At 42.3% G+C, this 20249-nt stretch overlaps 1 protein-coding gene across 1 annotated transcript in view; it reads left to right on the top strand.

The window, feature by feature from the left end:
- The window catches only part of Bbs9 (Bardet-Biedl syndrome 9), a 405125-nt gene that overhangs the window by 134349 nt on the left and 250527 nt on the right, over positions 1 to 20249 (top strand). The window contains 2 exon segments of the mRNA XM_032909494.1: positions 1205 to 1388; positions 2000 to 2129. Coding sequence (XP_032765385.1) covers positions 1205 to 1388; positions 2000 to 2129 — 314 coding nt within the window.

A 20249-nucleotide genomic window follows, 5' to 3' on the forward strand; every position in this document is an offset into this window, starting at 1 on the left:
TTGCTGAGCCTCCTGCATCTGTGTATTTACAGTTTTCAAATTATAAAATTAAAAGTTTGGCCGTCAATTCTTCAAATATTTTCGTGTCTCTCTCTCACCTTTGTGTGGAGTATTCTGGGTGTACTGAACTTACGCCACTGTCCCACAGCTCGTCGATTTTTCTTCTCATTTTGTTCCGTGAATTACTTAATCTTTCAAAGGCAGAGACTGAACCCCGGGCCTCACCCGGCCTTTTAGCATCCAAATATTCCACTTCCCCCACAGAGCCCTGTAAGCTGCTCTTTCACTTGGGGTGGATCTCGTTGCTGTGCAGAAGAGCACTGATTTTCCTAGTGGAGTGGAGCCCGTTTGCTGTAGATTTCATTTCTGTAAATTCAGTGTGAGTGTTCCCACCGTCAGTATCTCTGTGACATTTTAAAGGTTCTCGTAGTACTTATTCTCTTGCTTTTCCAGCGTTTAACGTTTGTATCAGTTTTGAGTTTGTTTCAGTAGATTTATTTCTCTTCATTATAAATCATATTTCCTGTTTGTTTTATTTCCACAATTGGTAATTTAAAATTCATTATTAGATGTCAGATATAGTCAATTTTATTTTGTTACATTTTAGATAGTTTTGAATTATTATAAGCTATGCTTGTCCTCAGTCACAGTTGTTTAAAAACAGTTTGGTGTTTTTGATCATTGTTTTGAAGAATCATTAGGTGGGGCAGAACTACTTATTATCTGGCTAATTTCCCCACTCCTGAGCCCAATCCTCTGCATGCTCTGCCAGTGCCCTAGGACTGGGAGCTTTTGAGGGCAGATTCAGTCCTGTGTGGGTGCTGGGCACTCTTAGCTGGAATTCTGTGGGATGGTGGTCCCCTGGCCTTCCCTAGTTTCCTTCTGGGAATGTTCTGATGAATTCTCAGGACATTTGAGATTAACTTTCTATAGGTCTCCCAAGGCTCGTCTCCTCATTACATGTATTGTGAACTCTATCTGCCTTGGTTTCTCTGGACTCAAATTCAGCTCCTCAGCCTTTCTGAGGCTGGAGGTGACACCATTTATCTTTGGAGTGTAAGGCATCACCATTTTTGTTTTATGTGTTCTGTGCATTCGTGTTTGTTTGAGGTGAAATGCTAAATCCTATCCTGTTCCCTCCTGGTTGGACATGGTGGGCACATCTGTTTTAACAGCTGCGTCACTCTTGGCTTTTGCTTTGCAGGTGGACTGGACTCTGAATATTGGCGAGCAGGCCCTGGATATTTGTATCATTCCTTTAAACCAGTCAGCATCTTCTGTCTTTGTTCTTGGTGAGAGAAACTTCTTTTGCCTAAAGGACAACGGGCAGATTCGGTTCATGAAGAAGCTCGACTGCAGCCCCAGTTGTTTTCTCCCGTACTGCTCAGGTGGGTGCGGAGAATTCCTGTTATCCTTCTGAATCGCACGACTGTGCTTTCTAGGTGCATGCAGACATCGGGATAAGCCACACTCAGACACATATTTTAAGCATCTAGGAAAGCAGCGTTTTACTGAACGTATAATGGAACCTTTAACTTTCACGGTCAGACATTTGACATAAATTAGCACATTTGCCTGTGCCAGCCATTAGACTTTGTGTAAGATCACTGGTAGATTGGCTTCCAGCTCATTAATGCTTTCCATAATGTGACTGTTCAAGAATGCTTCCACGAGAGCATCGCCCTTTTATAGTGTCCATAGAAGGGCTTATGATGAATGCCAGTCATCCGTCATTAGGTGTGACGTTAATAAAATTCACACCGTGTAGATGAAGCGCACGCACCTCGGCTGATAGCCATACTTATTGTCCATAAAACGACCTTTCTTCTTCTGCTCTTAGTTTATTGAAGTTGCACGCTCATATCTTCTCCCCTAAAACCTTTACGTGTTAGAATCAAGACATTTCTGTTAGTGTGTGATGAATCTCCCATAGGAGACCAGAGGGTTCCATTCTGCACGGCCTTTCTCTTACGCTCTCCTCTGTGTCTTCAACCTGCAGTCTCGGAAGGTACGATAAACACTTTGGTTGGGAACCATAACCACATGCTGCACGTTTACCAGGACGTGACACTGAAGTGGGCCACACAGCTTCCCCACGTCCCCGTAGCCGTCAGAGTGGGCTGTCTGCAGTAAGTGATTCAGTTTAACTTCAGGAAAAGATTTTTGTTTTGTCTCATTTATTTTTAGTCCTTGCTGGCTTTGAACTTACAATGTTTTTGCCTCAGCCACTGCACCTGGCTCTTATTAAAATATCTTCGTTAAGGAATTCTGTAGAAATTTTATGGTTTCACTGAAGAGTTACAAGTGATATTATAGTGTGACTGTTAGTAGTAGAAATACCGGTTTTGGAAAAGTATGTAAAAATTCCATAATTAGCACTGTTAATTATTTTCACTCAATATTTCTAAGAAGCTACCCCTTTTGAATGAAAGGTGAACACCGTTGAAGAGAACAGGGAGACACTTTTCCTGGTTGATTATTTCCTTTGACGTGAACATAGATGTCTCCCCGTGCTTGGTGGGGAGAGAGTGAGAACGCCACACTTGTTTGCAGTTTGGGACTGGCTTCTGTCATGTGATGCCGAGTTGCTTTTTGTGTGTTTAAACGATTTGGAGCATAGGATAATTTGGCACTTACAATGAAAGAGAAATAAAATTAATATCAATATTAAAACCATGCCACAGTTTGCCGGTGAGAGGTTGTTGGCGTAGGAGTTGAATCCTGCACATGCCTGAGCAGCTCAGCTCCTGTGTCAGGACTGAAGAGCTCAGCCCAGAGACTTCTGAGGTCTCAGCCTCGCCGCAGAGCTTCCCTCCATTTCTGCCGGTCGGAATATTTACTGTGGGTGTTTTCCGTGACCCTTACAGTGTCTGGTCAGGACGAGTCCCTCCCCAAACGAGGAGTTGGATGTTCACTGTTGGGGCTGCCGAGGGGGCACTTATGGTTGCTTGAGTGATTACACTGTAGTGTTCACTTTCCAAAATGACATCTTTAAAAACATTAGTTTATGTGTATGGGTGCTTCGCCTACATGTTTGTCTGCATCATGTGTGCACCTGGTATCCAAGGAGTCTGGGAAACAGTGTTGGGTTCCCGGGAACTGGAATTACAGATGGTCGTTTGCCACCACGTCGGTGTTGGTCCGAAGGTCAAATCCAGGTTCTCTGATGAGAACTGCTGAGCCCTGCTCTCCGTGACCGAGGTCTTAAAATGTTGTGGAGAATGGTAATAGGCCAGGCAGAAATGAAGATATTCTAAAGAGATGGTTTTGACTCTCAGACTGATGACCAGGCTGTCCAAACAAGAGACCCCTACAGATACAGAATCTCCTGAGGAGACTTCTCCCGGGAGGAGGAGAAGTGCTGCGGGCCCTGACTCCAGGAAGAGATTCTACAGTTCTAACAACTCTTCATCAGAGCTCCTTCCAGCATGAGAAGGAAGCTGGACGCTTGTAGGTTAGTGGTGGGCAAGGCAGGCCTTGGCAGGGACTGCCTAGAGACTCAAATCCTTGGCCCTCTACTTAAACCTTAAATCTCACTTCAGGCCCATTGGGATCCTTTGTCTCTCTTCCCAATGTGGTCACACTGAAACATCTCCCTTTTCTGCTTTCCATTAATAAAATTTCATTGTGGTTTTAAAAGTAATTTAAGTAACGACTACCATGCTTAAATTAAGAAGTTACAGCACAGGCACAAAAGCAGTCGTGTAGACAAATGGAACTGAATCCAAGACCCAAACGTGAATGCTTGTAACTCCATTGCCCGGGAGTGAGGCCCACAGACAAGACCTCATAAAACTAAAAGCTATGCACAGCTAAAGAGAGACTCAATTGAGTGAACAGGAAGCCTAAGGAATGGGACAGAGTCATCGCCAGCTATGCTTCTGACAGAGGATCAATACCCAGAGTATATAAAGAACTCAGAAAACAGTCACACAGTGAATGACCGTTTAAAAAATGGGCTTGGGATCTGAACAGACTTCTCAAAGGGAGAATAAATATGGCTAAGAAATTTCTAAAAAAATATTCATTGTCCCTAGCAATCAGGGAGATGCAGATCAAAGCAACTTTGGGATTTCCTCTTTGTCATCTTCCAGTCAGAATGGCAAAGATCAACGAAACAAGGGACCGGCGCTGGAGGGGTTGGCAGACACACACAGTCGTGGCAAACACACTGGACGGCACTGTGAAGGACAATTACAGCAGCCAAGGCCACGACAAGCAGGGTGCTCGGGAGAGGTTGGAGGGAGGAAGGGAGGGGGAAATGATGTAATTATAATTACAAAAAATGAAAAAGCGAGGCCGTCATTGTTGAAGTTATAGGCGCTGAAACAACCCCTCTGCTTTTTATTACACTCAGGATTGAACCTCTTTGTCAGAGACCTTCTCGGATGACTGTGTTTGTTTGTAAAGGATTTCCCTGCTCCTTTAATATCTCTCTTTCAGTGACTAAGAAACACTGGATTCAGACCAAGCAGATGCAATTATCCTTAATAGCAGCATTTTGCTCGGAAATCAACATGCACTATTTCCTGCCTTCCCACCTACTTGGCAGCCCTGGTTCTACCTTGTTCATTATGCTTTAATTCTAAACCCACGCTTCCTTTTTGGTGTCTGACTAATTTATGGGGGTACCTAGTTGTTCAAGTTGAATGCCTCTGTCTCTGTCTCTCTGTCTCTGTGTGTGTGTGTGTATGTGTATGCCTGTGCACACTCACACACACACACGTGCTTTAATCTACAGACGGATAAAGATCGCCTTGTGTTGGTGACATCACTCTCTCTTGCAATGTCGAATGCCCCACGATGGGAAGCACTGAGGTGAAGCTGGACGTGATGAGTCTTTCCAGGCTGCAGCCGCAGCGCCATGCCGTACAGGCAGTGAGGCTCACTCTTACACATGAAAACAGTTTCAGACTTGGGGGTTTCTTTGAAGCTCTGTCCAGATAGACTCTCACTTTAACTTTTGGCGTCTAGGTTTTACCCTGAGCTTCCATCGGTGCTGTTGACGGGAGTGTTTTCTGTCTCTTTTCTAGATCTCCTACTTCCTTTCATCTTAAATCTTAGAGTAAGTCTTTACCGTGGTTTCCTTCTACACATCTCTTTTGCATGTATGGTTTTCTTGGTGACATAATTCTCCAGCCATTCAGAATATCCTTTCTATATTTGCATATCATACAGAATAGTTATTCAGGAAGACAGACAGATGTTGTATGTTGAATAAATGCTTAAAATTCATTTTGATTTGTTTATGTGAAAGGACAACTGTTAATCCCAAAGATGGGAGGAGAAATACCACTGGCCCAAATCATCACAGCCAAATTAATTAAAGCAAACTTCCTGCCCTACCCCCTTACCAAGGCAGGGTTTGAGAGGTCAGTAATGGATGTGAGGGATGTTGGATCTATGTGGCTGGATTCATAAAGTCACACCATGAGACAGGTTTTCTATCTTATAAATTAAGTATTTTAATCACAAACCTCTACCTATTAATACACGTGCCCATGGATAGCCTCGTTAATTATCTTCTCATTCAGTCTGTCAGTCCTTCACAAATGCAGCACCCAGTCTCAAAGGAATAGTCTCTGTCGGTAGGCAAAATACCCCTGTGCTTTGGGTTCCTGATTCTCTACAGATATGGGGTGGGTGTGGGTGGAGGCTTGTGAACTGGAGTCTAGGCCTGAGGAAAAGTGTCTGAGTTTTCCTGGTGATGAAAGATTTCACCTTCTTAGCCCACTGGCTCTGGAACAGTGGTTCTCAACCTTCCTAATGCTGGGAGCCTTTAATACCTCATGTTGTGGGCTGGAGAGATGGCTCAGTGGTTAAGAACACTGACTTCCAGAGGTCCTGAGTTCAATTCCCAGCAACCACATGGTGGCTCACAACCATCTGTAAAGAGATCCAATGCCCTCTTCTGGTGTATCTGAAGACAGCAACAGTGTACTTACATATAATAAATGAATAAAAAAAATACCTCATGTTGTGGTGACCCCAGCCATAAATGATTTCATTGCTACTTCATAACTACAATTTAGCTACTGTTATGAGTTGTAATGTAAGTATCTAATATATACAATATCTGATATGCAACCCCTACCAATGGAGAACCCCTGCTCTAGAGAGCATTTGCGTCAGGTTGGTGAAGGGTTAATAACCTACAAGCTCCAGGTGGTCTGAGAGGCTCCAAAGGAGAGGTCATGTGACTGATGACACCTGAGGAGGTTTCTGAGATCCACACTTGGATCTACCAAAGGGGAACTGACATGCAGATGGACAGTTCCATTCTCCAGATCTCACCTTTTCTGTCCTATAGAACCCTAACACGCCTATGTCACCCGGCACACAGCCTCACTTCCCTGGAGAGCCATTGGCCCCCTCATTCTGATTAGAGGGCACTTCTGCTTCTGGTGATGAGCATATTTTGTCCTTTTTGTCCACCTTTCCTCCATCATTGTTGCTAACAGTTTGTAACTAGTTTTGTCTTTCTTGGGAGCTACATCTAAGTTGATAATCTTTACTCTTGTGGTGTTTGAATATGCTTGACCCACAGTGTGGCACTGTTGGGAAGTGTGGCCTTGTAGGAGTAGGGAGGGAGCCTGTCACTGGGGGTCTGGTCTTTAAGACTCTCCTTCTAGCCTCATGGATCCAGTCTTCTAGAGCCTTCAGATGAAGATGTAGAACTCTCAGCAAACTCATGCACTTTGTTCATGATGATAACGGACTGAGCCTCTGAACCTGGAAGCCAGCCCCAATTAAATGTTGTTCTTATAAGAGTTGCCTTGGTCATGGTGTCTGTTCACAATAGTAAAACCCTAAGACAGAAGTTGCTACTGGGGATTGGGGTATTTTTGTAATAGGCCTGATCATGCTTTTGCTCGGAACAATATGGTTTTTGGACTTTGAGTTTGAAAAGCAGTGGATTTCTTTAAGTGGGGCTTAATGGACTATCACAGTAGGAATATGGAAGGCTTTGTTGATGGAGTGTTTTGAACTGCTCAGATCTGGCTCAAGAGGTTTCAATGGAGAAGAATTTCAGTATGTGGCCTAGAGACTGTTTTTGTGGTATTTTGGTGAAGAGTGTGGCTGCTTTTTGCCCTTGTCTATCTGAGGCTCTTGGCTTGCTGTATACTGCTTTTTTTATGTTTAGGTATGTGTCTTGAATCCCTGATCTCTTCAAGACTTTTAACATGAAAATGTTGGATTTTTTTCCAAAGGTTTTTTCAGTATCTAATGACATGATAATGTGATTTTTTTCTTTCAGTTTGTTTATATTGTGTATTATTTTGATGGATTTTCATATATTGAACCATCCCTATATCCCTGGGATGAAGCCTACTTGATTATGGCGAATGATGTTTTTGATGTGTTCTTTGATTCAGTTTGTGAGTATTTTATTGAGTATTTTTGCATTGATGTTCATAACTGAAGTTAACTGAAATTGGTCTGAAGTTCTCTTTCTTTGTTGAGTCTTTGTGTGGTTTAGGTATCTTGGTAACTATGGCTTATGAAGTGAATTAGGTAGTGTTTCTCCTGTACCTATTTTGTAGAATAATTTGAGGAGTATTGGTGTTAGCTCATCTTTGAACATATGGAAGAATTCTGCACTAAAACCCTTTGGCCCTGGCTCTTTTTTGGTTGGGAGACTTTTTATTTTTAAATGACTGCTTCTATTTTCTTAGGGGTTAGAGCACTGTTTAGACAGTTTATCTGATCTTGATTTAACTTTGCTATATGGTATCTGTCTAGAAATTAATTCATTTCATTTAGATTTTCCAATTTTGTGGAGTACAGGCTTTGGAAGTAAGACCTAATGATTTTTTGAATTTCATCAATTTCTGTTATTATTTCTCCCTTTTCATTCTGATTTTGTTAATTTAAATACTGCCTCTGGGTTCTTTAGTTAGTTTAACTAAGGGTTTATTTATCTTACTGATTTTCTCAAAGAACCAGTTCTTGCTTTTGTTGATTCTTTGTATTGTTCTATTTGTTTCTAATTGTTTTATTTCAGCCCTGAGTTTGACTAATTTTTGCCTCTTGGTTGTGTTTGCTTCCTTGTAATCTAGAGCTTTCAGGTGTGCTGTTAATTTGCTAGTATGAGATCTAATTTTTTTTTTAAAATGAGGGTACTTAGTGCTATGAATTTTCCTCTTAGCAGTGCTTTCATTGTGTACCATAACTTTGGGTAAGTTGTGCCTTCATTTTCATTGAATTTTAGAAAGTCTTAATTTCTCCCTCCCTCCTCCTTCCTTCTTTCCTTCCTTTCTTCCTTTTGTGACCAAGTGATCTTTGAGTAGAATGTTGTTCAGTTTTCATGAGTATGTGGACTTTCTGTTGTTTCTGTTGTTGCTAATGTCCTGGTTTAAATCTGTGTGGTGATCTGATAGAATACAAAGGGTTATTTCAATTTTATGTTGATGTGTGTGCCTTGTACCTGATTCTACGTCAGTTTTGGAGAACATTCCATGAGGTGCTGAGAAGAAGGTATGTTCTTTTGTCTTGGGGTGAAAGGTTTTGTAGATATCTGTTAAATCCATTTGGTTCATAACATCTATTTTTATTGTTTCTCTGTTTACTTTTTGTTTTGATGACTTCTTTATTCATAAGAGTGGGTTGTTGAAGTCTCCCACTTTTATTGTGTGAGGGTCAATGTGTGATTTGGGTAAAATTTCCTTTAGGAATGTGGGTGCCATTGCTTTTAGTGTATAGATGTTAAGAATTGAGGTATCATCTTGGTAGACTTTTCCTTTGATAAATATGAAATATCCTTCCCCATCTCTTTTGATAACTTTTGGTTGAAATTCAATTTTATTAGATATTACAATGGCCACTTCAGCTTGTTTCTTGGTTCCTTTGCCTTGAAAACCTTTTTTCCAGTTCTTTATTCTGAGGTAGTGTCTATATTTGTTGCTGAGGAATTTATCTTGTATGTAGCAGAATGGTGGATCTTGCTTACATAACCAGTTTGTTAGTTTGTGTCTTATGTGAATTCAGTTCATTGATGTTGAGAGATATTAATGACCAATGATTGTTAGTTCCTGTGTTTTTGTTGTTGAAGATCTTATTGTGTGTATATTATTTTCTTCTTTTGGTTTTGCTGTGAGATGATTAATTTCTTGTGTTTTCTTGGGTGTAGTTACCGTCTCTGTGTTGGAATTTTCCTTCTAGTATTCATTGTAGGGCTGGATAAATGGAAAGGTATGTTTAAAATTTGCTTTTGTCATGGAATAGCATGGTTTCTCCATCTATGATGACTGAATGTTTTGCTGGGTATAGTAGCTGCCCTGGCATTTGTGGTCTCTTAGAGTCTGCAAGACATCTGTCCAGGATCTTCTGGCTTTTATAGTCTGCATTGAAAAATCAGTTGTTATGCTGATAGGTCTGCCTTTATATGTTACTTGGCCTTTCCCCCTTGCAGCTGTTAATATTCTTTCTTTGTTCTGAACATTTAGTGTTTTAATTATTATGTGGTTGGAAGACTTTCTTTTTTGGTCCAATCTATTTGGTGTTCTGTACACTTCTTGTACATTTGTAGCCATTTCTTTCTTAAGGTTAGGAAAGTTTTCTTCTATGATTTTGTTGAAGATTTTTTTTTTTTTTTTGGCCATTTGAACTGGGAATCTTTACTCTCTTGTATTTCTATTATTCTTAGGTTTGGTCTTTTCATAGTGCTCCAAATTTCCTGGATTTTTTGAGTTAGGAACTTTTTACATTTATCATTTTCTTTGATTGATGTATCTATTTCTTATATGCCAGAGATTCTCTCTTCTATCTCTTGTATTCTATTGGCGATGCTTGCATCTGTAATTCCTGTTCTATTTCCTATGTTTTGTGTCTTCAGGGTTGTCTCGGTTTGTGTTTATTGTTTCTATTTCCATTTTTAGGTCTTTTACTGTTTTATTCTTTTCCTTTGCCTGTTTAATTATATATTTTTTATTTCTTTAAGGGGTTCATTTGTTTCTTCTTTAAGGGTTTCTACCTGTTTGGTTGTGCTTTCATGTATTTGTTTAAGGGATTTGTTTCCTCTTTAAAGGCCTTATCATCATGAGATTGGATTTAAGGTCACAGTCTTACTCTTCAGGTGTGTTAGGATGCCCAGTGCTTACTGTAGTAGGAGAAGTTGGTTCAGATGGTGGCATATTTCATTGGCTTCTGTTGATGTTGTGTTCTTGTGCTTGCCTTTCAATATCTGGTTGTCTCTGGCTGGTCTGGGTGTTGCAGATTGGAGCAGGCCTCCCAGGAGGCAGGTGGATCTATGTGTGTTATGTTAGAGTCTGCCTCCTGGGAGGGTGTGGGAAAGTGTTCTGATCATGACTGCTGCAGGTGTGGTGAGAATGAGAAGGAAGATGGTACTCCGAAAGGGATCGAGCCCAGGGATGCTATGCTTGCTGGGGTTCCAGCAGGTGGGGGTGGAGGGGCAATTAGGGTGTGGTGTGTGGGTGAGTGTTTCACCTGTGTGTGTTGGGCTAAAGGCAGCCTCCTGGTAGGCAGTGAGAGCTCTGGGATGAGGCACAGTGTGCTGATCCAAGAGTGCTACAGGTGTAGGTTCAGACTGGAAGCAAGGTGAGTTTACTTTCTTTGCATGTCCCTGTTTTCTAGAGAAGATGCCACATGCTTATTGGATAGTATGAAAAGGAAAATAATGGGTTTTTGTGGGGGTGAGTGGTGATGTTAGTTTTATTTATTGCTAATGTCTTTGCAGAAGTACTTAAACCTTCGGATGGTTTTAGAGTCTTTATTATTATTTTAGTTATGCTTATTTATTCATTCTCTTTGTGTATGTTTTGTGTGTATGTGTTTTGTACATGTGTGCCTGCATGTGTACATGCCCATGTCATGGCTTGCATGTGTGTGTCCTAGGGATTGAACACAGGTTGTCAGACATGGCAGCAGGACCTTTATTTGCTTAGCGGTCTCACTGTCCAAGATTAGTTTCTTTACTCTGTAGCTTCTTACATGGCCTTTCTTTCAGAACTAACTTTGTTACACATTTGGATTATTGACAAAATAAAATATTGTGCACATATTGTACTCTGTAGGCTGTTGGATGTCTTAAAATTAGAAGCAGTTGTTTATTTTCTTGAAGGAGGAACTTGAGATGTGGTAATGTCTGCCATTGTTGTGTCCTGGCAGCCTTGTCCTTAGAATCTTGCACTCAGTGTGACTGGATTGGAAGCTGAAAAAAGATACTGACTATGCGTGTTGTAGCAGTTCATTGGTTCCCTACCTCATGGTCACTGCTGCATTCTCACCTCCCAAAGTGCCAGGGTATTTATTAAAATCACTGAAAGGATTTTCCAACATAAAGTATAACAGTTTTGAATAATACTTTAATAATAGTAAAACAGTACTATTATTTAAGTCCTCTTTATAATTTGTACTTGGTTTTTATAGGATATTATTTCTCATCTGTAAAAGAAGGGGCATAAGTCTTGGTTAATTGACACCATGGAATCTGCCATTAAACCAATACTTTCTGAAAGGGCAGCCTGTGCTCAGTGATATGGCTGCTTCCACACGGAGAGAAAATATGAATCATCCTGGTCGCTACTTTAAGGGTCCTGAGGCCGTTCAGTAGTTTGTACTGTTCTTGCAGAAGACCTGAGTTCGGTTTCAGCTCCCATGTCACGTGACTCACAGTCCCTGTCTAGCTAAAGGGACCCAAAAACTTTAGCTTTCATGGCTCCCTGCAGAAATTTGTACAGACTGCACAAAGACACACATGCCTACATATGATTAAAACGTTAAAAAATAAGGTTATTTAAAAATTTCCAGTCCATGCAATTTTTGGATAATTTAGTAGTTAATTTGCAATGAAAAAATGTTTTGCTTTTTTATACATTATTAAGTTTCTTATTTGTGCTAATTTCTAATGGCAAATTTCTCTCTTCTTGTCCCCCTTTGTCCTTCTGTTTTTAATGAACAGGTATATAGCATATTAATTAACAATTGAAAAGTTTCAAAAGAGTTATTTTCTTTCCTGTTCATGTGGGTATAAGCATGTTTATATTTGTGCTCATGGGAGCCAGACAGGACACTGGGTGCCCTAGAGCTGGAGTTGTGCACTGCCTAACGTGGGTGCTGGGTGCTGGACATGAGTCCTCTGTAAGAGCAGCACATATTCTTAACAGCTGAGCCATTTCTCTAGCCCCAGAGTAAAAGTAACTAATTTAAATGTTTTGTTTCATTCTGTGCTTGTTTTTGAGATGGTGTCTTGGTATATCACCCCCACTGACTTTAATCCCTGTAGCCCAGGCTGGCCCTGAACTTGCAGCAGTCTTCTTGTATCTAGTGCTGGATTGTGGATAAGCCCCACCATGTCTGGGTTGATGCTTTTGTTTTGGGGATAGAGGTTCTTGGTCTGCAGCCCGTACTGTCCTTGAACTCATGCTCCAGTTCTCTTGCCTCCGTGTCCCATGTGTTAGGATTGTGTGTGACCACGGCTGGCTCAACATTTTCATGGAAAAAAATTATTCTGACTTGGCCTATATTCAACTTATATTTCAAAAAGATTTTTTAATAACTGAATGTTTAGGAATATGAAAAACTTGTACTCAGTTTTTATATATCTTTGTTGATAGAACAACCAAATGTATTTGCTAAGGGCTAACCACCCCCTAAAAAAAAAAACCCAACCCAAAACAAAGAACAAAAAAGTAACTGTATTTTTCCAGGCTCCACGGATTTCCAGACTGAATACAGCATGGGGCTGTGCATGCGTTAGCAGTAGAAATCCTGTGAAAACAGCATCAAGGTACCACAGGGCAGACACACACAAGAGGTTAAAGGATGATGGCGTTGAGAGTTGAGCCTCTGGAGTGGAGGCGTCTCCTGGCTTTGTCAGGCTGCAGGTGTCCAGACGGTAGGCGAGACTGCTCTCCTCCCCGGCCATCGTCTGTTCTTCAGTAGGAATGGCACCAGTGCACTACCGCAAACACAGATGTATCTATCACCATGCAAAGAGGCAACGTTTAGAACTTTTTACACAGTTTTATGGAAATAAAATTACACAAATCAAACTTGCTGCCCACCGCAATGCTCTTGGGCTCGTGTGTGGCATCGTCTGTGGTGGGGCCAGGCCAGAATGATGCTCACTAAGCCACATTCCCCAGGGCTCAGTGCCACGGGCGTTTAATGACTCACAACTGTGTGTCAGAATTTTCTCTGTGTCCTGAAACTAATTACATTTTCAATGGGAATTGCTTTAAAAGTAAAGGATAGAGTGTGCATTTCTTTCATTTAAAAACAGATCGTCATATGTGTGTCAGAATTAGAGATGTATGTTACTATTTTATACTCAAGAATTACTATGTTGATTTATTTATATCTATAGAGAGAGCGTGTGTGGACACGTGCTTGGCTGGTGCATGTGTGACGTCAGAGGACAGCTTGCAGGCATCGGTCTCTCCTTCACCGTGTGGATCCTGCGGTCTAGACTCAGGTCGTCAGTCGGGCAGCAAGCACGTTCACCCCAGAACTGCTTTAAAGAGGAACGTATTAGTTATATGTGGCAACTTTAGTTCAGTATTAAGAATGTGATATAAAGTAGTGTAATATGAATCATAAATTATTTACCTATTTGTACCTGCCTAATGCCATACCTCATAAACTATTGATTTCTGTTTTAGTTGCTTTCATAAAGTCCACCCTGTGTTTTCTGTAAAAGAATTTATGTATGTGTTCATTTGTGCAACAGTGGTGATGGCTGACCACAGCGCCTCCTCGTGTTAGGCAAATGGAGTACCATCGAGCCGTGCCCCAGCTCTACCAGTGTAGCATTTTGATAGCAATTTCCCTCCTCTTAACCAACAAAATAATTTTGCATTACTTATTTAAAAATCTTTTTTTCTACTTTGTAGTTTCTCAAAGCTAGTCTCTGAAGAACTGCAATTTCCCTCCTCTTAACCAACAAAATAATTTTGCATTACTTATTTAAAAATCTTTTTTTCTACTTTGTAGTTTCTCAAAGCTAGTCTCTGAAGAACTGCTTAGTTAGTTTTTTGACTCAGAATGATTTTTACCCAGGTTACTGTTACAAGCTCATACATTTTAGAATGACCAAACAATAGTTGTATGTTCCCATTAGGAGACTACTGTGCATGGTTTTATTCAAATTATTAACTTCCTCCTAGTTTGTAACCATTTTATGAAAATTTACACAATATTCAATATTATATCACATTTAAATTTAGAAAATCTGATTTCAATAAAAATCTTTATCTCTTTAAAACGTGTGTGTGTGTGTGTGTGTGTGTGTGTGTGTGTGTGTGTGTGTGGACAGTATTCTGAGAGCCAGTTTGCCTTTGCTTTCTGTCTTGTTGAGGCAGGGTTTCTCTCGCTTCTGCTGCAGAGTATACCCCAGGATTCCCTGCCCAGGGAGCTCCTGGCTGACCCTCCTGCTTTGCTGCAGGAACGCTGGGATTACAGACGTGTGTCATCATGTCTGGGTTCTTCTCTAGGTTCTCAGGATTGAACTTGGCCTCAGGCTGTCATGGCGTGTGCTTTGACCCTCTCATCCTTCTGTCTGGTGTTTGGCTCCTTTCAGTTACTACAGTGAATCAAGGCGTTGCTTTGCACTTTACTGAAACCAACATATAAGCCACGATGTGGGGAAAACGTCAGGGTTTAATGATGCAACAGAGAAGACATACAGACACAGCCAAGATCTTACACCATTCTTTCTCTCCCTGCCGTGTGTGTGTGTGTGTGTGTGTGTGTGTGTGTGTGCGCGCATGTCTGTTTGTGTGTGTATACCTACATGTGTATGTCTGCATACCTGCATGTGTGTGCATATCTGTATGTGTGTGTGCATGTCTGAATGTGTCTGCATACCTTCATGTGTGTGTGTGCATGTCTGTATGTGTTTGTGTGCATGTGTGCATGTGTTTCTGTGTGTCTGCATGTATGTGTGTGTGCATATCAATGTGTATGTGTGCGTGCATGTGTGTCTGTATGTGTGTGTGTAAATCACAGGTAAAAGGACAGTTTTCAGGAGTTGGTTGTCTCCTACCATGTAGGTCCTGGGAATTAAACTCAGGTCATCAGGCATGGAGGGAGACAAATATTTTACCCCCTCGAGCCATTTGCCTGCCCTGGACAGAGCTTTACTTTTTATAAGAAAGAATATAAATCAACACAGACTAGATTTCTCTCTACTCACTTAACCCCCTCAAGCTTTATAATGAAAATTTCCACCGTTTCTATTGAAATGTTGTTTGTTGGTGTGATATAGTTTCACTGGGGATAAAAGTGTAGCTAGTGAAAACTTATACGAATACTACATGTCTTTCAGGATAGATGAGAATTGGTGTGGAATGTTAGGTTCCCATTTCCTCATTAGTTTGAATGACACTGTTTCATGTAGTCAATAGCTAGGGCCTGTTCTACAGGCAGCTGCTCTATGGAGGTTTCCAAGCCCTTTATGTGCAGTTAGGGATTGAACTCCAGGCTCTACACATTGAAGGCCAGGGCTGTCCTGCCGAGTCACAGCCTCGTCTCCAGAAACTTTTAGCTATTCTACCATTAACCAATAATCAATTCCCTTTATTTTTCTCTTCACTGATACTCATTTATCAGATCAAGGTCAGCTTCTTAGGTGCTCCCCACCCCCTCTGAGGAGATCTGATCCAAATTAACTACTTGTATTATCTTAACTCTTTGTTACAGGCATTTTTTAAATTAGGGTTTTATTTTTATTTTATGCACATTGATGTTTTGCTTGCGTGTATGACTGTTGTCAGGTGTTGGATCCCATGGACTGGAGTCACAGACAGCCATGAGCTGCTGTGTGGGTGCTGGGAATTGAACTTGGGTCCTTTGGAGGAGCAACCAGTGCTCTCAACCTCTGAGCCTTCTCTCCAGCCTCCATAGAGGCATTTTTATGCGCCTGCATTTCTCTGTTCAGCACAGTGACCTTGTCTTTATGTGAGGACATCTAAGATACCTTTCTGCCTTTGAGAGTGGCCTAGAACCTATGACTTGCTAGTAGAGAAGCACAGTGCTATAAGCACTGTTTAATGAATGCCTTCTTAGAAGCAATCACAGATAGGTAATTTATCATGTTACATTAGAGTGCTTGCCTTTGATCTGACCAAATAATTTCCATGAGGCTTCACCTATTTCAGATTTTCAAGCAGAAAATCACTTTTATTAGCTACAGAAAAATTCCCTTCCTGCCTTCAGATGTACACACAAACTTGTGTCATCAGTCTGTCTGTCCATCTGTCCAACTGTCTTCTTCTGTCTACTCACTTGCTTATATGTGTATTTTTTTTTCCCCTTTGGAAAGAGCAAAGGGGAGGGGAGAAGACTTGGTCATAGATGACTGTGGACTGCAGGTAGTCATTTTTAGCAGTCAGACTCTTCACTCAGGTTCTAGTTCGTTCGTTCGTTCATTCATTCATTCATTCATTCATTCATACACTCCAGATTTTATTCCCCTCCCAGTCCACCTCCCAGCTGTTCTTCATCCCATTCCTCCTCCCTCCCACCACTCCTCAGTCTCCATGAGGACGTCCCCACCCCACCCACCCCACCAGACCTCCCTACTCCCTGGGGCCTCCAGTCTCTTGAGGGTTGGGTGCATCTTCTCTGACTGAACCCAGACCTGGGAGTCCTCCGCTGTACATGTGTTGGGGCCTCATGTCAGCTGGTGTGTGATGCTTGGTTAGTGATCCAGCGTCTGAGAGGGGGTCCAGGTTAATTGAGACTGCTGGTCCTCCTACAGAGTTGCCCTCCTCCTCAGCTTCCTCCAGCTTTTCCCTGATTCAACCACAGGGATCAGCAGCTTCTGTCCATTGGTTGGGTGCACAGATCTGCATCTGACTCTTTCAGCTGCTTGTTGGGTCTTTTGGAGGGCAGTCATGGTAGTTTCCCTTTCTGTGAATGTCCCATAGCCTCAGTAATGGTGTCAGGCCTTGGGTTGGCCATTTGAGCTGGGTCCCACTTTGGGCCTGTCGCTGGACTTTCTTTTCCTCAGGCTCTTCTACATTTCCATCCCTGCATTTCTTTGAGACAGGAAGAACTATGGGCCAGAGTTTTGACGGTGGGATAGCAACCCCATTTCTCACTTGATGCCTGACTATCTGCTAGAGGTGGGTTTAATAAGTCCCCTCCCTCCCTCCCCCCTTGTAGTTGCTTTCTTCTCCCTCCCAAGTGGGACTGAGGTGTCCTCACTTGGGCCATTCAGCTTGTTGACCTTTTTGAGTTCTATGGACTGTATCTTGGATATTCTGTAATTTTTTGGTCTAATATTCACTTATTAGTGAGAACATACTGTGCATGTCCTTTTGGTTCTGTTACCTCACTCAGGATGATATTTTCTAGTTCTATCCATTTTCCTGCAAACTCATTATGTCCTCTCCTTAATAGCTGAGTAGTATTCCATTGTGTAAATAAATGAACCACATTTTCTGTATCCATTCTTCTGTTGTGGGACATGTGGGTTTTTTCCAGCTTCTGGCTATCACAAATAAGGCCCCTATGAACACAGTGGAACATGTGCCCCCGTGGCATGGTGGGGCATCTTTTGGGTATGCTCGAGCGTGGTATTGTGGGTCTTTCGGTTGGTCTGTTAGCTGCCGGATAGCAGTGTTGTAGGTGGTAACCTCCCAGTGCGGTACCTTAGAGTTTTGTTCTTATTAAGCAAATCGCATTTAGAGGTTTTAATGCTTTCATAGTCTTGCTGGCATAATAAGAAGCCCAAGCGTGATGAACAGAATGAATTTATATTCCTGAAGCCAAATTCGACTCAGATCACAGGGATACTTTGTGTGTAGATTACGTGTGTCTCCGGATGGATAGCTAACCTAGCTTAAAACACGTGTCCTCACAGATACCATTATTTGTCATGCTCTCATGTTTGATTTGCAGTTTGGAAATTCTTAAAGTTGCTTCATTGGCATGGTGGGAAGCTGAGGGAGCAAAGAGGGCTTTTAGTGAAACTGGACCTGTGACCCAGACTTGGCAGTCCTTGGAACTTGCCAGGGAAAGCACTCTCAGGGGTCAGAACTTTCTCCTGTTACCTTGAGAGAGCCTTCCCCGTTTGTCTCCTTCACTGACTAACCTCTGACACCCCTGGCCTGCATCTTTTCCCAGCAGAAGTGAATAAACACTCTTGGTATGTGAAGATTAAAGGCTGTCACCCCTGCAGGTGCCCTGGAGCAGATTCGCTCAGAATTAATTTGGCACCCTTAATGGTGGTTTGTTTAGGCTAAGGAAACCAAATAGAACTCAATAGTGTATCTTGACTCTTGGGCCTTAGGACAACAGAAGAAAGGAAAGACTGAGAGCCAGTGACATTTACTCTTCAAAGGAAAGCTTTTGTCTTTCTGAGCTTGGTTATCTTCAAGGATCGGGGAAGGAAAAAGAACATTTTAATGGAAATGCTGTTCTATGTTTGATACAGAGAGGCCTTTACAGGAGTGACTGTTGACAAGAGAGGAAGCAGTCTGCTTTTCTGGGATGTAAGCCCTAGAGAACAGGCCAGAGGAAAACATGGAGAAATGAGAACCTTATGGCTGTAAGATGCTCTGTGGTGAATTACCATTCAGTGGTTACCAGAGTAACATGCTCCTGGTAGTCACTCCCTTCCCTTACTCAGGGGACACCAACTTTATTTGAGAGTGAAAATCTTTCCAGTGAACGTCATTGTTCTGAAGCCATGAAATTGTGCCACAGAGTACACTGGGAAGGGTGTGCTACAAGGAGAGCCTAAGTTCCCTTGTGGTGAGAAGGAGTGGCTAGCTTGACATGTGGTTGCTCTGTAACAGTGCATGCAATGTGACAATCACAGGAGGATGGCTCTGGCACCAGGGCTGGCAGTCTGGAGGTAAAGGGGATCAGAGGAAAGACAGGTAGAAACAGATCTGTTTATAGACACGTACTTCTCACTGTTTGCAGAATACAATGACATATATGCACTGTGGCTCACCAATACAATGGCTTCTGCGAGTTAGCTGACTATATTCTGCTTAGAAAAGGATGAAAAGAAAACCAGTGTCTGTCACTAACTCTGAATTAGGCTGATAAAATAGTATTTTAAGAATCAGGATGGTTGGTGATGTAATATAACTTAATTGGCAGTGTGATTGCCTAGTAGGCCTGAGAGCCCAGGTTTGATTCCCAGCATGGCATAAATCAGGCATTATGGGGCACACCTTGTAATCTCTGCTCTGGGGAGGTTAAGGCAAGAGGATCAGGAGTTCATGTTCAGATTCAGCTATGTAGAAAGCTCCCAGCCAGCCTGGGCTACATAGACCCTTTTTGTTGACAATCGTGGACTAAATGATTGACCTGAGAATAAACGGGAGAGGTGAAGGAGAGGAGAGTTGTAGAAGCCTCTTAGTTCAGTGATATTTGAGCCCAGGAATATTTAAAAAGCCACATTCTTGGTGTGGGGTTATCACAGTGCTTAAAGCAGAAGGCTGTCATGTACGGGATGACTACCTCGTGACTTCTGGGACCCGGCAGCGTGTTAAACTTCTCTACACCTAAGCCCCTTCTGTCTGTGAATGAGTCTGTGTCCAGTATCTCCCTCACAGTGCTGTTGTGGGAAAGAGAGGTAACGTAACCTCCCAGGAGAGCGCCAGGCACCTGGCATTACACATTGTCGTGGCTATACTTTGCTACTTATTCTGGTTGGTTTGTTTTTGGTGAGTATTTTCCCTTGAGAGCTCATAACTAAGCAGTGGGAGTAAATCCCTTACAGAAGGACAGTTGTCTCAGGACGCCTCTCTAATTGAGAAGATCGGGTCCAAGTTAAAAGCTAGACAGACCCGAGTGTCCCCTATAAAAATGACGTAACAAGTCACGTCAAGACTTCGTTAGTGGCCACGTGCTTTGGCTCCCTTCTTTTGCTGGGCGGCATCAAGAACATAAACTGTTCAAGGTTACGTGAGGGGGGCCCGATTCAGGAAGACAGCCGGTTGCAGCTCCTACGTGCAAGGCCTAGAACTGTCATCCACACGGAGGTCGGACGGACAGGAACCACTTTCTCAGCGCCGTACAAAGGAACTTAAACCTCTGTCCTTCCACACACGGAGTCGGTACACAGCTACGGTCCTTGTTGTTCCCGATGCTGCTGTTCCCTTAGAGAAGATTTGGAAGGCAGCTGGCTGGGGTTGCCAAATATGTTATTACTGTCGATGTCCGTCAGGCAGTGGCCTCGGTGGGTTTTGAAGGACGTGCAACCAGTTTGGCAGCCACGCATGACCTTCCCCCGGCTGGCTGTGTCTGGCAGCACGAGTGCCCAGACT

The sequence above is a fragment of the Rattus rattus genome, chromosome 8, assembly GCF_011064425.1.
Source record: "Rattus rattus isolate New Zealand chromosome 8, Rrattus_CSIRO_v1, whole genome shotgun sequence".
NCBI lineage: Eukaryota > Metazoa > Chordata > Mammalia > Rodentia > Muridae > Rattus > Rattus rattus.